This window comes from Xyrauchen texanus, chromosome 49 (assembly GCF_025860055.1).
Source record: "Xyrauchen texanus isolate HMW12.3.18 chromosome 49, RBS_HiC_50CHRs, whole genome shotgun sequence".
NCBI classification, from domain to species: domain Eukaryota; kingdom Metazoa; phylum Chordata; class Actinopteri; order Cypriniformes; family Catostomidae; genus Xyrauchen; species Xyrauchen texanus.
This window is the reverse complement of record NC_068324.1, coordinates 13,675,733-13,692,234: the sequence shown is the minus strand read 5'-3', so window position 1 is coordinate 13,692,234 and position 16,502 is coordinate 13,675,733. Positions and strand designations below refer to the sequence as shown.

At 39.7% G+C, this 16,502-nt stretch overlaps 1 protein-coding gene across 3 annotated transcripts; it reads left to right on the top strand.

The window, feature by feature from the left end:
• Positions 1–452: 452 nt before the first annotated feature.
• On the top strand, positions 453–16,265 carry LOC127640473 (bromodomain-containing protein 1-like). 3 transcript variants are annotated; one of them, XM_052123069.1, is made up of 13 exons: positions 453–799; positions 1,577–2,953; positions 3,885–4,041; positions 4,130–4,261; positions 4,544–4,672; positions 5,117–5,429; positions 5,719–5,979; positions 6,651–7,127; positions 7,257–7,395; positions 9,783–9,913; positions 10,818–10,927; positions 11,254–11,408; positions 13,975–16,265. In XM_052123069.1, exons 2-13 carry the CDS (start codon positions 1,596–1,598, stop codon positions 14,141–14,143), a joined length of 3,531 nt encoding a protein of 1,176 aa, XP_051979029.1. In that variant the 5' UTR covers positions 453–799; positions 1,577–1,595; the 3' UTR covers positions 14,144–16,265. The 3 variants fall into 3 exon arrangements, with proteins under 3 accessions (XP_051979029.1, XP_051979028.1, XP_051979030.1); XM_052123068.1 differs by having other exon boundaries at positions 917–2,953; XM_052123070.1 differs by lacking the exon at positions 10,818–10,927 and having other exon boundaries at positions 917–2,953; positions 13,975–14,139.
• Positions 16,266–16,502: the final 237 nt, after the last annotated feature.

Genomic DNA, 16,502 nt, shown 5'->3' with positions numbered 1-16,502 from the left:
GAGGCTTCCGTAAATATTTCGTTTATACGTAGGGTTAAGTTCTACCTAAATGTAATGGTGCAACTCTTAAATATTTAGTAGTGCGTAAATTGTGACTTAGTACCCATTTACGCCACAACTAGGCTAAATTGTAACTTACGTATAGCTGGTGCAACCGGCCCCTTTCTCGAATTTCCGAAACGTTAGATTGCAGGTATTTATATTTATGATGAAAGCCATACCTGATTGGACAAATCAGTAATATTCACAATAAAAGCGCTACCTGATTGGTCTGAAAAGGTTTAACCCAACCCTAGATCTACATATAACCAATCAGGTAGCGAGTTCCTCATTAATATGAATTAATCTCCCCCCCACCATACGTTTCGGAAATCCGCTTCCTTGATTTTGGCGCTTGGACGTTATGCGTACGCTTCTGTGCGTGATGACGCAGTACGAAAGGCGATGGAGAGCTGCAGCCGCATTGTTGTGGGGGGAAGAGATGCGAGCTAGCCTGCTAGCATAGAGCCCACACGGCCAGCGCAATAAGATCCAAAAAACAGGCACCTTAGCATGGTCGAGCTGCTGCTACCGTGAGCGAGTAACTCCGGCTTTTAAATGCGCATTTTTGAATCCCGGAGGACGTTACGGATACCTCATATTACCATTCGAATACAACGGATAAGCGGCTCGTGGACGGTAGCGCCCATAGCGAGGCTCGTGTTCGGATTAAACCTACTGCTGTTCAGTAGGCCACGCCGCTGCTGCTTTGAGCTCGGCCTGGCTGCATATAAAGCTAAATTTAACGTCGACGGCGAAGGTAAGGACACACCTTAATAACTGCAATCGAGCCTGTGTGATGTATCCATAGCAATAATAGACGGGTGTATTTGTTTTTACAAATCCTGTTTTGTTTTGTTTGACGCCATGTTTGCAGAAATGTCGGTGGACTCCTCCGAACAGCATTAGCTCACTAGCACAGCCACCATCAGGCCGTAGGATCCAGTGTCTGTCCGTGTTGCTCAGTTGTGTGTTTGTGTGTTTCCTCCAGAGCTGTGTGTTTCCGCCCTGCCCCCTCAAACAAACAAAAGCCCGGACGTAAAAACCACGGCTGTTATCTGTTACACATCAGTGTTGTGGTTATATGGGTATGGGTTAATGTGTCATTGTGTGAAGCTCAAGCACTTCAAGGAGTTCAATAGAAGTAGAACATTTTAGTCAGTAGTGTGTTGAGAAGCGCTCAGATTGACAGTCACTTTAAATTACATTGTATTAATAACAATGTTAGCTTGGTATTATTTGTAACTAAATAATTAACATTAATGCCAGGTGGCGATACGGGTCAACTACACAATAACAATGAAGTACATGCGCATGTTTGTTGTTTCCAATTCAGCCGTTTCAAACCTGTTTAGGTTGCCATGGACACAGGCAGGGATGTTTGCTTACTGTTGCTTACAATTGGATCTAAACCATGAAATTTACGTGTAACCGTTTCTTTTTCCATTTACAATTGAGTATTGAAATACCTGCTGATAGACTTTTGGTTTTGAATCAGTTGAAAGTTGATGTGTGTTGGTCTTGTGTCATACTTTAGTTCCTCTGAGGCATTCAAAATGAGGAAGAAGGTTCGGCATAATCGTGTAGCCACGCCACAGAGGCCTCCCTCGCCCATCAAACCCTCACGCAACCGTGAGACCTTGACTTATGCCGAGGCCCAGCGTATGGTTGAGCTGGAGATAGATGGACGTGTCCACAGGCTCAGCATTTATGACAAACTGGATGTTATTGACAGTGATGACCCTTTAGCTCAGGAGATCGTCGAGTGCACCAGCAACAAGGAGAACAACGAAAAGCCGCAGCAGGTTCTGGTGCGTTCGGTGCGGCTACAAAAAAACCAGCAGAAGAAGAGTGCCGCGTTGACAACTGTGCAGGGTCCACCAGCTCAGGGCAGGCTGCCGGAGCCAAAGATCCGAACGGTTGAGTACAACCTCCCAGCAGTGCCACGGAGGCCGTCTGCGTACTATACTTACGTCGAGAAGACATCTGATGAGCTTGATGAGGAGGTTGAGTATGATATGGACGAGGAAGACTATGCATGGCTTGAGCTTATCAATGAGAAGAGGAAGAGTGACGGTCACAGCCAGGTCTCTCAGAATGTCTTTGAGTTCCTCATGGACCGCTTTGAGAAGGAGTCTTTCTTCGAGGCCCAGGGTCAAGGTGACCACCAGTCGCTTATCGACGAGGACGCTGTGTGCTGCATCTGCATGGACGGCGAGTGCCAGAACAGCAATGCTATTCTGTTTTGTGACCTGTGCAATCTTGCAGTGCATCAAGAGTGTTATGGCGTCCCCCACATCCCAGAGGGCCGGTGGCTTTGCCGCCATTGCCTGAATTCACCCACCCAGCTGGCAGAGTGTATATTCTGCCCCAATAAGGGCGGAGCCCTTAAGAGAACAGACGATGACCGCTGGGGGCACGTTGTTTGCGCCATCTGGGTCCCAGAAGTCGGCTTTACCAATACTGTCTTCATTGAGCCCATTGACGGTGTGGCAAACATTCCACCGGCTCGCTGGAAACTCACCTGTTACCTGTGTAAGAAGAAGGGAGTTGGTGCTTGTATTCAGTGTAGTAAGGCTAACTGTTACACTGCTTTCCATGTGAGCTGTGCTCAGAAAACTGGCCTTTACATGAAGATGGAGCCCATAAAAGAGGTTACTGAATCAGGAGCCACCACGTTCTCGGTGAAGAAAACAGCCTATTGCTGCTCTCATACCCCTAACGGTTGTGTGAGGAGACCCCTCACTATATATAAGGACTCCAAACCCAAGAACAGTTTATGTAAGAAGGGTGCTCATAGGGGAGGAAGGGAAAAGGCAAGGGTATGCCAGAAAAAGAAGACTAAAACGGCAGAATCGCCAGAGTCTGTTGATGAAGCTCCCATGGTGTCTGGACCTAGTATTACTCCTAAAAGGTAGGTGTCCCTATGGCATGGATTTTCTTTTGCGTTTGCAGTTATTTTCTACAATAATAGTTTCATTTGCATTATATAATACTATTTAGAAGAGTTGAAGTTCTACCATTTTGTAAGACTGAAGCTCACGTCACACTAGCAGCTTGGTCGAGGGTGTCATACATGCTCCAAGTGTTTTGCTGAGATCTCGCTCTCTTCAGTCAGAGGTATGACACACATGCCGATTAAGAATGGTGGAGGGGTGAAAGACTTAACAACCTGGTGCAACACTCTCTCTGATTCCCTGTCTCCTGGAGATCGACAAAATTACAACAAGAGTACAGTGTGAGCATAAACTGTTGTAATAGAGTGATTTAGAAAGCGATTCATTATCCCCTCGAGGCTGCCGTAGAAGCTTTCAGTGAGTTAAGAAATTACATTCAATAAAAACTGACTGTTGTGGCTTTGCTTTCCGAGTTCATTAGTCATTTAGTGTAGGAAAAAAAAGCTTTGACAGAATCACTATGGATTACAATCATAGTTTGCGATGAAAACGTTTAGATCAGTCTGCAGACGCTAATGTGCGTTTCGTCTCCCTCCGCCTGGCTGCTGATTGTTAATTAAGCTCATCTGAAAATTACTGGAAAAATCATCTAGAGTGAGTTTTCAGCTTCTTAATGTCATAATTTTCCAAAGTATGTGGTAATGGAGACCATTTTCGGTGGAGGAACGTGTTGATGTGTGGATGAGGTGTAAACATAGCGAAATCAATGCTTTTTCACACAAACAATTATTATTGTGGATGTGGCCTGGGTTTCAGCTTTACCTAGACATAATGCAGTCTCTTATTAAAGATGTTAGTATTTTTTCTGTATCTTTTGTTTTTAAATCTTTTGAAGCTTTGTAATACTCTATTGCATTTGATGCATGTGTCTGCTTTCTTGACTTACAGTTTCAACACAATCCTCAACCAAGTTTCTCTCCAGAAGAAGAAGGTTTTTTTTAAACGTGTTCTCAGTTACTGGATGCTCAAGAGGCAGTCAAGAAATGGTGTCCCACTAATAAGACGCCTACAGACGGCCATACAGATGCAAAAACCACCAGAACAGGTGAGATTTTCAAATCAACAGATATTTATGGGCTTGTGATTTAAATTTTTCTGGAAATTAAGTGGAATTTTGCATTTTTGTACAACAGGTGCAGGATGAGGTGAACTTTCAAGATCTGACAGAGCAGTTAAAGGACTGGCATCGTTTACGGCACGACCTGGAGCGAGCTCGCTTGCTGCTGGAGCTCATTCGTAAGAGAGAGAAGCTAAAGAGGGAGGAGGTACAGTAACTGTCATTTGATGTCAGATGGAAGAGGAATTTATCAAATAACTGTTCAGGGATCAGTTTTAATAAACCTCTTTCAGTGAGGGGAGAAAATTGTGTTGAGTTTTCTTGAGCGGTGAAGCCATTGGTATTTCAAATGTAAAATCGGGTGCACTTTTTTCTATATCACATAGCAATGGTAATGTTTGCATTTACATGTAAATAATCTCACATTTGTTCATTCAACGTGTTAATTTCAGTTGTAGTACATACACATGTTTTGGTCTGATTTCTATAGATGAAATTGCAGCAGTCAGTTTTGGAGATGCAGCTCACTCCATTTCCTGTCTTGCTGCGAGCAGTGCTGGATCAGCTGCAGGAGAGGGACCAGACCAAAATCTTTGCCCAGCCTGTCAGCATCAAAGAGGTAAGACTGTCTCGTTCTAGTGAGCTTCAAGTCAACTCTTCGTAATTCTGACGGGGATATTTTGTATTTATTTTCTAATCTCCGTAAATACAAACTGTACTAGTCAAAAGTTTGGACCCACAACAATTTGTTTCTTATTGCCTTAAAATCTTTTGAATTAAAGTCTATGCTTTATTGCTTGAAATCAGATTTGTTGGCAAATAGGAATTGTGCCTGTGTGTGAATTATTTTGGTCTCTACAAGAATTGTCATACTGCCATTTGTGTTATTTCATAGTTTAGATGCCTTTTTCTTTGTAATACTATAAAGTGGAAAAAAATAGTGATGATCAAGAATGAGTTGGTGTATCTAAACTTCTGGAGTGGTGATGTATGTACATGGTTCATAATATTGACATTTTTAGGCTCTTGTTCCACAGTCTGTCTTCTCTCTTTTTGTCTGTAGGTTCCTGACTATCTAGACCACATCAAGCACCCTATGGACTTCTCTACCATGAGAAAACGCATTGACTCTCATGGGTACAAAAACCTGGATGAGTTTGAGGATGATTTCAACCTCATTATTAACAACTGCATGAAGTACAATGCCAAGGACACCACCTTCTACCGCGCTGCTGTACGTCTACGAGACTATGGTGGAGCAATCCTCAGGAAGACAAGGCGGGACATTGAACGGATAGGCTTTGACTTCACCAGTGGAATGCACCTCACTGAGCCTCCTAAGATAGAGCCACCTCCATCATTGTCTTGGGAAGCTGGTAAGAACCTAACCATTTAAAGGCTTAATTAACCCCAAAAATATCTGTCATTATTTATTCACCTTCTCATTCCAAAACGAATGACTTTCTTGTCTGAAGTCCCTAACATTCTGCCTGATATTTATAGTGTTCCATGGAATAAATGCATGCAGATATGAAACCATACAAGGCAGAGTAAATGATGACAGAATTTGTTTTTGTTTTAACTATCCATTATAATGTCCATTGATTGTTTTGAGATTTAGGTTTGTTGATGAACCATAATTGATTTTATTCTGTTTTGCTGCAGTTGACCGACTTTTAAACCCAGCCAATCGGGAACGTATGTCTAAGGAGGAACAGTTGAATAAGCTTTTGGAGACACAGGATTCAGTGAGTGTCATGAAGTCATGCCCTTCTAGGAGCAAACGGCTCAAGTTACTCAAAAAGACCATTGGTGACTTACGGATGGAAATGGGTAAAAAAACGGAGCCCCCTTCATCAAAGCAAAACAATCCCAAAGAAGAGGAGAATATGCCGCTTTCAGTACCACAGGCCCAAGAGGAAGAAGGTACTCTACTGTTGAATCATATGATATATTTAATTGTCATTGTAGCTCAATTTTAGTTCTAATCTAAATTTATTGATCTAATCACATAATATCAGCAATATACAGTAATATTTTCAGAAGTATAAAATGATTAAACAGAGTGGCAGCTACAAACAAAATATGCTTTTCTCAGAACTAGCTTTACTATTTTTGCAATAACTTTAACCAGCTAGCCACGAGGTAATTTTAATTGGATAAATGAAGTCAGTTCTCACAAATTCGGACAGGTGTTCTAGCAGAGTAACTACAGGTGTAGTTCATCATCACATTAACTGTGGACATGCACCTATTGTTTTTAAAAGCTGCTACTATTCATTTTGAACAGAATATTTTTTATAATTTAAAAGCTTACAATCTTTATTTGTGAAATGTGTGTTGCATGAAAAGTGTGCTTGTGTTTGTTATTTAAGGCATTAACATTCATACATTAATTGTGGCTTAAGCGTGTTGAAATAATTTTGTGGGCCACTTTATATGTACAATTTGTATTTTATTTCAAACATACTACTTGCTTCAAATGTGAATTATTTTCAGTTGTATCTGTTCTATGGTGCAAGTCATTTGAGCTCCCTTTTAAAATTGTGAAAACCTTCAAATTGGGTTTGTAACAACCAGTTCATCTATTTTTACAGGTTACAAGTCATTTCCTCCAAAACTGGAGCCTTCAGACTCTGTACCACTTCTGACATCCTCCGCAAGTCCCTCTGAACCTCCGACACTGAAACCTGTGGATCCCAGCCCTGAAAAGTGCCCAAAAAGGGTCAAATTTGACGGGGAGACGCTTTCTACCTCACTTATAAATGGTTTTTCACCTGACGTTCTACCCTCTGAAAATAACATTATGGTCGCTACCTCCACTGTTACCGAACCAGCAAATACGGTCAACCGGCGGACGGCTGTGCTGTTCCAGAAGTCAAAGAGTCCACAGGAGGTTTCAAACATGAGTGAATCCCCAGTTGACTGCCCTCAGTTGGGCTCTAAGACCTTCCTGTCAGTGGTCATCCCTCGGCTCGAAACCCTGCTCCAGCACAGGAAAAGGACGCGTAATGCGAGCGGAGACAGTCAGGATGAAGAAGAGGATGAGTGTCCTGTCAAACGCTTGGATACAGGTAAACACTAATGCAAGCACAAACCATTGAGGTTGACTTAGTGATGCAGAAAGTGATTTGATTTTGAGAAATAGCCAGGGTACCCTTATAAATGCATATGTCTGACCCTTCTGTGTATTGTGCTGATAGGTTTGTCTAATGGCTTTTTGGAGCCGAAGAAAGGGCTAACTGTGAGTCGACCGTCAGAGCCTCGCCGCCGCTGTGCTTCAGAGTCCAGCATCTCTTCCAGCGGAAGTGGGAGCACCCAGGAAAACACAAGGTGTATTAGGTGAATAAGCACCTTGATTAGAACTATTACAGAATATTGCAGTTTCCTACAAAAGTTTTACAGTGGGGGGCAGGTTTTGAAATGAAGGTGTACTCAGGTTAAAAATGCCCCTGAAATTTTTAATATTGGGGCAAAAATGACCACATAATTAATTCTTCCATTTAGGCCTAATTATGTATTATTGTATACAGTATGTTTATATAGATTTAATTTATGCATAATAGGTAATACATTCTCAATGTAGTTGAGTGAAATTAAAGGGTTAGTTTTTTTTTTCACCCAAAAATAAAAATGGTCTCATCATTTACTCACCCTCATGCCATCCCAGATGTGTATGACATTTAGAGGAATTTCTACGCTGTCGGTCCATACAACGTAAAAGTGAATGGGTGTCAAAATGTTGAAGCTCCAAAATCCATATAAGGGCAACATAAAATTAGTCCAGACGACTCTGCTGGTTAAGTCCCTCTCTTCTGAAGTGATATGATATGTGTAACAGATAAATAATTTTTTTTTTATTATTATTATTATAAATTCTCCTTGTTGCACAATCAATCACCATTTCACTTTTACATTCTCATGTTTTTGGTAATTCACAGTCTTAATGCATATCACCCCCTACTGGGTAAGGAGGAGAATTTATAATAAAAAATGATTTAAATATTGATCTGTTTCTCATTCTGTCACATCATGTTTGAACACATGGATTTAACCACTGTGGTCATATGGATTACTTTTATGCTCCCCTTTGTTTATTTTGGAGCGTCCAAATTATGGCATCCATTCACTTGCATTTTATGGATCTAGAGAGCTGAAATATTCTTCTAAAAATCGTAACTTTTGTTCTGCAGAAGAAAGTCATACATATGTAGGATGCCAGTAGAGTACCTGTAAATCATGAGAATTTTCACTTTTGGCTGAGCTATACCTTTAAGGTTAATCAGTTGATTCAATTTAACATTTGACATGAAAGAATGATGTCACATTATTTTTATTTGGTTAAAAATTATTATAAAGGTTTAAAATGCCCGTAAAAATCAAATAAAATATTGCCCTTTAATAGACCTTATTCATAGCCGCGCCATCCTTGATTTTTGATTGGAATGGCAATGAGGCTGTGAGGAACAATCGGATGGTCTTTTCAATGGGCTGTACTGCAGTTTAAATTGTTTTTTGATCATTCCGCGGATAAAACATTGAGAAAATTACTTTCCAAGAACATTCAGTGGACCAAGAACTCCAGACAACACGAGTTGTGGAAAATCAAATGAGATCAAAGAGCTTGAAACATGCCACTGAAGAGATAAGTCTATATTGTAAACACTTGTTGTCATATTAGGGCTGCACAATTACAAGTCATAGTTGTCAATTTCCCTTGATATTGTAATCATGATTTAATATAATTTATTTCCATTAAACATTTTGTTTAGGGCAACTGCATGCTATATTCTTAATTTACGCTAAACATCTACAACAAGAGGAGAACTTAAACATTTGAGACAGAAAATTGCGATAAACTCACTGTTTAGGACTGTTACTGATAGACATGAAATCTGTGAGTGCAGAATTCCTGAGAAAAGTCTGCAGATTTCCACAGAATTGGGAAACCGATCATTAAAAATGTCCAAAATTCCTTCAGCAGCCATTAAGACCGCAGTACTTTCAAGTCAGTTTAAATAAATTTTACCATGTTTAAGTCATAGATTAAATTTCCTGGAGTACATTTAATAGATTTTTAAACAAAATAAACACTGAAAATGCCCCCCCCAAAAAAAGAAAGTAATTCTGTCTGGACTGATCTAAACACTCCGATTCATGTGCACAACGGACTTGTCTCTGATTGGTTACAGTGCTCCATGTTGCAAAAATCACATTAAAAAAAGTTAGTATGACTGGAATATACCTACAGAATTCTGTAATTGACACTTCACAATTGGTTAATTGCAGCAGCCATGATTGTAATCTCAATAATTTTTTAGATAAACTTTGCAGCCCTGTTTCATTTTAACAACCAGTCAATAATGATGCCAATTTTACATTTAAATAGACAAAATAGTTCTTGGTTCATTTGAGCCACTCAGCCTCAGTGTGTCAGACTGTGAATTCATCCAGGGGATTCATTGAATTGTTAGACTGATGCAAACTTTTTAATTTTAGTCATGGAGCTATTCAATAGCAAATCCAGCTCACGAGAGTAATTACTATAGGTTTTGAAGTCTTTAGTGGTCCACCACTGACTGTTGGTATTTAATTTCCAGTCAAAACATTATCAACATTGCCAACCATCAAAAATGCAATAATTTATCACGGTCCACGATATGTGATGCAGTGTTTTGAGGTTTTCTTAGTTGTGATGAATTTTGAACAGATTTTTTGATCTTTTTCAGTGATGTCAGTCATGTAAGGAGTGGCAAAGGGAAGCTGGCAATGGCGAGACGAAATACGACGGACGATAAAAAAGAGCTGGTCAAATGTGTGGAAACGGGGAACATTTCCAAAGCCAGTAAGATGGCAGCAGGTGAGCGTCCAGCTTTTAGCGGGCGAGATTTAGTCTGTAGGTTTTTACACCAGCCTCATCCTTCAGTTCAGTGCAATAGGTTTGCTGCGATGCATAGAAGACCCATTCCGGCAGCTGCTTTGGTGTCCTGTCAGCTCTGTGGAAGCTTGCTGTCCTTTCTTTTGCTTGCTTTGGCACTGACCTGCTCTTCATGGCTTTGTCTAACACCATAAAAGACCTCTGCTTACTGCTGTACTGTCTGCATGTGTGAAACCCTCATGTTTTAATAGGCATCACGGCTTATCCTGCCACTCTGGGTAGTTGCTGCTAACACTCACTTGCTAACATGGCACTTTAAAGGAATAGTTCACCCACAATAGTTAACCTTACATAAGGGTAAGTAAATGATGAAAGAATTTTTGGGTGAACTATTTTCAGTTAAAAGTAATTCCATCCCAAATTTCTAATTTCAAATTCCTCATAGTTTTCGCCTTGATTGCCTACCATTGCTGAGTGAAATCTTTTGGCCTACCACGTGCTTGCCCAGAAATAGTAAGCTTACTTCTGCATTCTGACTCGCATGTATGTCAGAGTCTGAGTGGGCTCATTAGTCACATGAAATGTTAAGCTTATTCAAACCACATATGATCCAAAATAATTTTCCAAATCATCCATGTTAGCATGTTTGATAAAAATGAGCAATTTGTTTTTGAAAAATAATAATAAAGAAATTGAGTATTGCAAATACCGTCTGAGGCATAATGGTGTCAGATAAATGGCTCGCCATGCTTCCGTTAAATAAATATGACCCTTTGCTGCCGATTGCTGATTGGCCAAATACTGCAGTGGCTCTTGAGGTGTTCTGCGCCATTTTTTTTTTTTACGGTGAACTCCTCATAACTTTACACTATTCCTACTTTCATAGAGATTGACAGCAGCAATATTTGGATGCCTGCTAACACTTCACCACTAAATCTGGAGCCCCTTAAAGTAGTTTGGGCCAAACTTAGTGGATATCCTTCCTATCCTGCCTTGGTGAGTGTGCATGTGTGCATGCCCTTCACAGACTGGTTCTCCTTCTCTTTCTCTTATTTCATGCATCAGCCTTTTCAGTGGCCAACACTCAACCATAACATTACTTGCCAGGTGATACAACCAGGATGTGTATGTGTGTACATTTGTTTTGTATGCGTGTATGTAAGCGACTGTATGTGTGTTTCTCGTGTCTTGTGGCAACCATTTACATTTCCAAAAGTTTATGCATTAGTAGTAACAGGCACACTGAGTTACCACCACCAGGTCAGGCCTTTCGGGATGTGTGTTAGCGCTGTGTTGTTGACGGACTCTCTGCCCACCTGTAGATCATAGATCCTCAGATGTCTCGAGCGGTTTGCCAACTCAACGGCGAGTTCATTCCCACCCCTCCACGGGACGTGCTCAGGGTCGGAGAGCTGATGCAGTTCAGGTCCAAGGAGAAACTCTTCCTCGTCCGCTTCTTCGACAGCAAACGCAACTGGTGAGAAATCGCACTTAGAAGTATTCAAAAAAGTATACAGTGAAAATGAAATTTGAACAATTACTTAAAGGGCAAATTCAACCCAAAAGGAACAGTCTGTCAGTGTTTTTTTCTTGTTGTTCCAAAACCATATGATTTCACAGTTGAAAGCACTGTTGCTATTATTTAAAGAAATGAAATGGTAACTGAGTCATTCTGCCGAACATCTTTTTTGTTTCATGGGAAAAAAGTCATACAGGTTTGGAATATGAGGGGGATAAAATAATAACAGAATAACAGGACTATAACTTTTTAAAGGTATTTTCATTAGTATGTTAATCATAGCATTATCCTGGAAATCTTCTACTTTACAAATCATAATGTGCCTTAGAACAGATTACTCCATTTCCTAAACAGGCTTGATGTGATCAACAAACAATCAGTTTTGTTTTGTTTAACCAACTGAGAAGATATAGTAGGTCTGTTCCAAAACTTAGTGAGCTGCCTCACTGTCACCTGCGTACATGGGCAGCTGCCTTCTATGGCAGCATCCTTACTGAAAATTATGCCTCTTAAGCGATTTGGAATGCTCTACATAGGCGGCAGCTCTGTGCATCATTCAAATAACTCTCCTCACAAATATCACTGTGCATTCTGGGATCGCTTACCCGGGAAGAGTACCTTCAATGTTATCTTAAAATTTGGCCAAAATAACATGTCTTAAGAGGCAGCGTAATTAAGATACCTACCTTTTGGAACAGCCTTTGCAACTGTACCATACCTACGTTGTCTTAAAATGCTGCCTCTGGAGGAAGTTCACTAGTTTTTGCAACATACCCATAGGTCAGTCTCTTGGTTCTGATTTCTGTTGCATTGCACTGGGTTGCCCAACCCATTTAATTCATTGTTTTTAGTCTCCATTTAGCTGTATGTAAGCATAAAATGTTTTCCTATTGGCTGTGATTTTGTTGCTCCATGCGGCATTTTCATTTTCAATATAGAGTGCAACGGTCTGGTTCCCACTAACAATCCCACACATTGTTTCCATAGAGAAATTTATTTTTAGAGATAATTTATAAACCTTTTAAGACAGACTTACTGTGAGCATTTTTTTTATATTTAAAAAAAATATTCTGGGTTCTTTACAAGTTAAGTTCAATCGACCGCATTTATTACAAAATGTTGATTACAATGAAACAAGATTTTAGTGTGATAAAATTACTTATTAACCTTCCTAATTTACAACTTTAGCTTCTTTTTCACCATCGGGCTGAACAGTTCTCATTACAAAACCATGCTGTTCTGTTGTGATCCGGGCCAGTTGGTGCTGTTAAGCTTTCTGTTTCCACTGTGGATTGGTAAAATCAGGAGAATGTACATAATGGCTCTGTCCTTTGGTGACCGCGTGAGAGGTAAATATTGGAGCGAGTGCACAATTTGAGCATATTCCAGTTTTTAGTAATGCTTTTTTCCTTAATTTTACTCTAACAAACAACAAAGACACGAAAGCAAAGACAAAAAGGTGAGAGGTTTATCATCATTTGCTGAGGGCTTGTTTACCTCTAAATTTGAACACACAAAGGTAAAAATTCCCAGACTAGCTGAAAAGGATATTTTTTTATTTGAAAATAGTATACAAGTATATATTGATACATTGAGTTTTAAAGAGCTAGTAATCTACTTACCTGACAAAAAAGGCATGTAGAAAATAGATTTAGGCAACAATACTAGTTAAACCATCATAAAATTATGAACATGCACTCAACATACATTTTATTAACTACAGCCTTATTAGTGAACTTGGTGAGCAAGAAACAACTAGGCACGTTATAAGGTTCATTGGCAAATTGACAATTGTGAGTCGACACATATTAAAGCCACTCCACCAGCACTATTGAAAATGGTTGCGTACAGTTAGTTAGCAGTGCTGAGAATTCTGAGAATAGTTTATAATCATGCTGTGCTGAACTGTGCTCATGTGGAAATGCTGCTGCAACCATTCCATACCATGCTCCAAACCATTCAGCCCGATGGTGGAATGGTTTTTGTTGCCATGACAACGTAGCGCTCAAGGCCCTAAAACAAGCATAAAAACAGCGATTAAACAGAATGAATGTATGTGCTTTTCGAAAATTGTTTCACATTTCTGCCTTTTTAAACCCTCCAAAAATTGGCCCCATTCACTTCCATTGTAAGTGCCTCTAATGTCGAGAAAAGTAGGGAAGTGTCTTTCTGTGTTAATCAACATTATGCCACATTTGCTGTCGATTAAACTTAACTTGTATTAAACCCGGAATATTCCCTTAATAGAGGAATTCCTGGTGATGAACTACAATACCTATGATCCCGATGAGAAAGGACAGCAAAGCACACGAAACAAGCTCTGCAGCAACTGCCCAAAACACATGGGAAAATAACTTCCAAAACCAACATGGCTGAAAAAGTGGGCTGGCACTGTTGCGCTCTATGGACAGAAAAATTACTTTACTCTAGAAACTTGACACATTGCGCCTGGTAAGGACAAGGTGTAATAAGTCCAGCTTCTGTTGCTGTTTTAAAATAACCCTGACTCTTCAATCTTCCTCAGGCAATGGCTTCCTAAATCCAAGATGGTACCGTTTGGGATTGACAAGACCTTAGACAAAAGTAAAATGTTGGAAGGCAGAACGTCAGGTATCCGTAAAGCTGTGCAAAGCGCCTTCAACAGTGCCATGAACCACTTGAGCCTTGTCCAGGACTTAGGCACTGGAGATTAACCCTTGGTCATTTTAAGGGTTTTGTCAAGCCCCTAAGTTTACCCAACGTTACGCTTGCGTATCAGACTGGCCGTGTTTTACCGAGGCCCCCTGACCTCTCCTTCCAAACTCTGTTCGGAGCCGTCAAGCTTCTCAACAGACGAATGTGAGAGCGCCTTCTCTCTCCTCTAATGTGCTGCAAGACTGCTGTGAACTCGCACTGCCATCTACTTTCCTTTACACTTCCATCACCATCCACAAAAACGCCTCGTGTTTAACTCTGGCTGTAAATAAAAGTCATCCTAAATTATCCAACACTAATTTATTATTATTGTTTTGGTTTGTACTGCACATGACCTCCTGGAAGATTTCTTCAAGGTAGTTTCTCAAGCGCACTGAGTTGCGAACCTGTCTGGTGCTACATCACGTGCAAAGCCTTGATTTTTTTTTTTTCGTATTAGGGACTTGGAAGAGGCTGTCGCACTTACTGTATCAAACTTTTTTGTTTTTGCCTTCTTTTTTTTTACGGTTAAGTTATTGTAATTTGTCAATGCAAGCTTCTCCTCCTTGGCATTAACATGTTATCTACTTTTTTATATAAAAATATTCTTATGGGACACAACTGATGTTTGTAAATATTTATATAAAGCTATGAAATTATATACATGTAATACTTTAGAGTGGTTAAAAATTTAAACGGAGAAGAGGAAAACAGCAGTAGCGATGAAACCAGGAGTGCGTCACTCATGCAAAACCAAATATTTTGCTGCCCAGTTTTTTTTTTTTTTTTTTTTTTTTTAATCCTTCTGGAATGTTATCCCTGGTTTTCACATTAGTTTGTGTGAATGTTTGACAAACAAATAGTATGACGAAGTATCCCCAAGTTGTTGCTTTTTATTTTACCGTGCTCTCGGGAACTGTATGTGTAGGTATGCATAAAGATGTGCCTGTACAAATGTGTTGTATTAGGACAGAAAGTATGCAAAAACTTTATATTCAGAGTAGGCATATTTTGGTGGAAGCTGTGTTTGCCTATTTTTGCTTTGTGTGTGGGTGTTTTAATCATAGCCATCTGTTGTGACTGTTTAACTGTGTCTCTCTCCAGTATGGATTCTGGGTAGCATTCTGGGTTAAAAAACACTTTTTGTATGAATGTCTTGTACTTATACTGACTGGTACTCTTGTTTCTTTTCTCTGGGAGGATCATAATATAGCCAATGATAGTGAGTGCTGGCAAGATCCAGTATTTTTTAAGGACACTGAAAATAAAAAAACCCATAAAAAAAAAATCACTGTATTGCTGCATTTATTTATTTGATATTTCAAAACTGTATTAAGGGAACTGTAACCTTAAAATGAGATTCTGACCAGTGATTTTGCTAAGCAATGTTAGAAGGAAGTCAGTAGATGGAGCTCTTGAATCAAGCAGGGTTTTGAGTTTGAAGCTGATGATCGGTCATACAATGGGGCCCATTGTACAAAGGTGCCTGGATTTGTTCCTGTCAGGCAGCAGATGCCCTAACTCTGCCCACATCCCTAATCCTTACCATATGTAGCCTGTAAAGCGGAGTAGCCTGCCACAAACAACTTCAGCCACCTTTCTTCCATTGTGTACTAGGGGTGTCCCTGTAAGACACCAGCTCAAGTCAAAATGACTGTCAAAATGATAGAGTACAGTGACAGAATGGCACTGTAAAAGATCTCTTCCAAACTCTTATAATCTTTGAGCAGAGCCCTTTTATTTGAGATCAGCACAACCTGTTCCAATAGTGTCTGGCTTGTCATCCAACAAACACTGCTGTGCAATCTTTTTTTTTTTTTTTCTTCCTCTGTCTTCCTCATATTGTCCCTTTCATTCGACCGTGATTAATGTGTCTGTTTATCCCAGTTTGCACATCCTGCTGGTGGGCAATGATACATATTCCACAAAGTAATTATTAGCAACAAAAATCAACAACAGAAATTATGCCTCTGTCTGCTTCGCAATCTGAGGAACCTCCATTTAAAAAGCCTTTGAAGTGTTTGTGATTAAATTAGGCTAGAACATTTATTAACCACAGTCTGTCATATATCTATTTTACACAAACGCCATGTGTTTTGTTAAATTTTCCAAATATTTAAAAGTTTTAATATAGTCAAACAATTGAATAAACCCTTTGGAGTCAGGGTCTTGTTACCAAATTAAATTTTTTGATGATCATTGTTGCGTTAAAGGTCACTTGTGCGAAATTGTCCTTAAACGAATTGTTTAGGATGATGCTAAAGAATTAGACTGTATTAAAATACATGGGAAAATAAGTGATGTCTTTATCACAAAACAAAGCCTGACAAATTGATCAGGATATTGAATGGTTTTATTTTGCAGCAGTAATGGGCTGAT

Excerpts from the sequence above, each read along its gene's own strand:
- LOC127640473 (XM_052123068.1), top strand. The coding sequence starts at position 1,548 with ATGTGTGTTGGTCTTGTGTCATACTTTAGTTCCTCTGAGGCATTCAAA. Across the intron at positions 4,262-4,543 it reads AGAAGCTAAAGAGGGAGGAG|ATGAAATTGCAGCAGTCAGT; the intron begins GTACAGTAACTG and ends TGATTTCTATAG. Across the intron at positions 9,914-10,817 it reads AGCCAGTAAGATGGCAGCAG|AGATTGACAGCAGCAATATT; the intron begins GTGAGCGTCCAG and ends CTACTTTCATAG.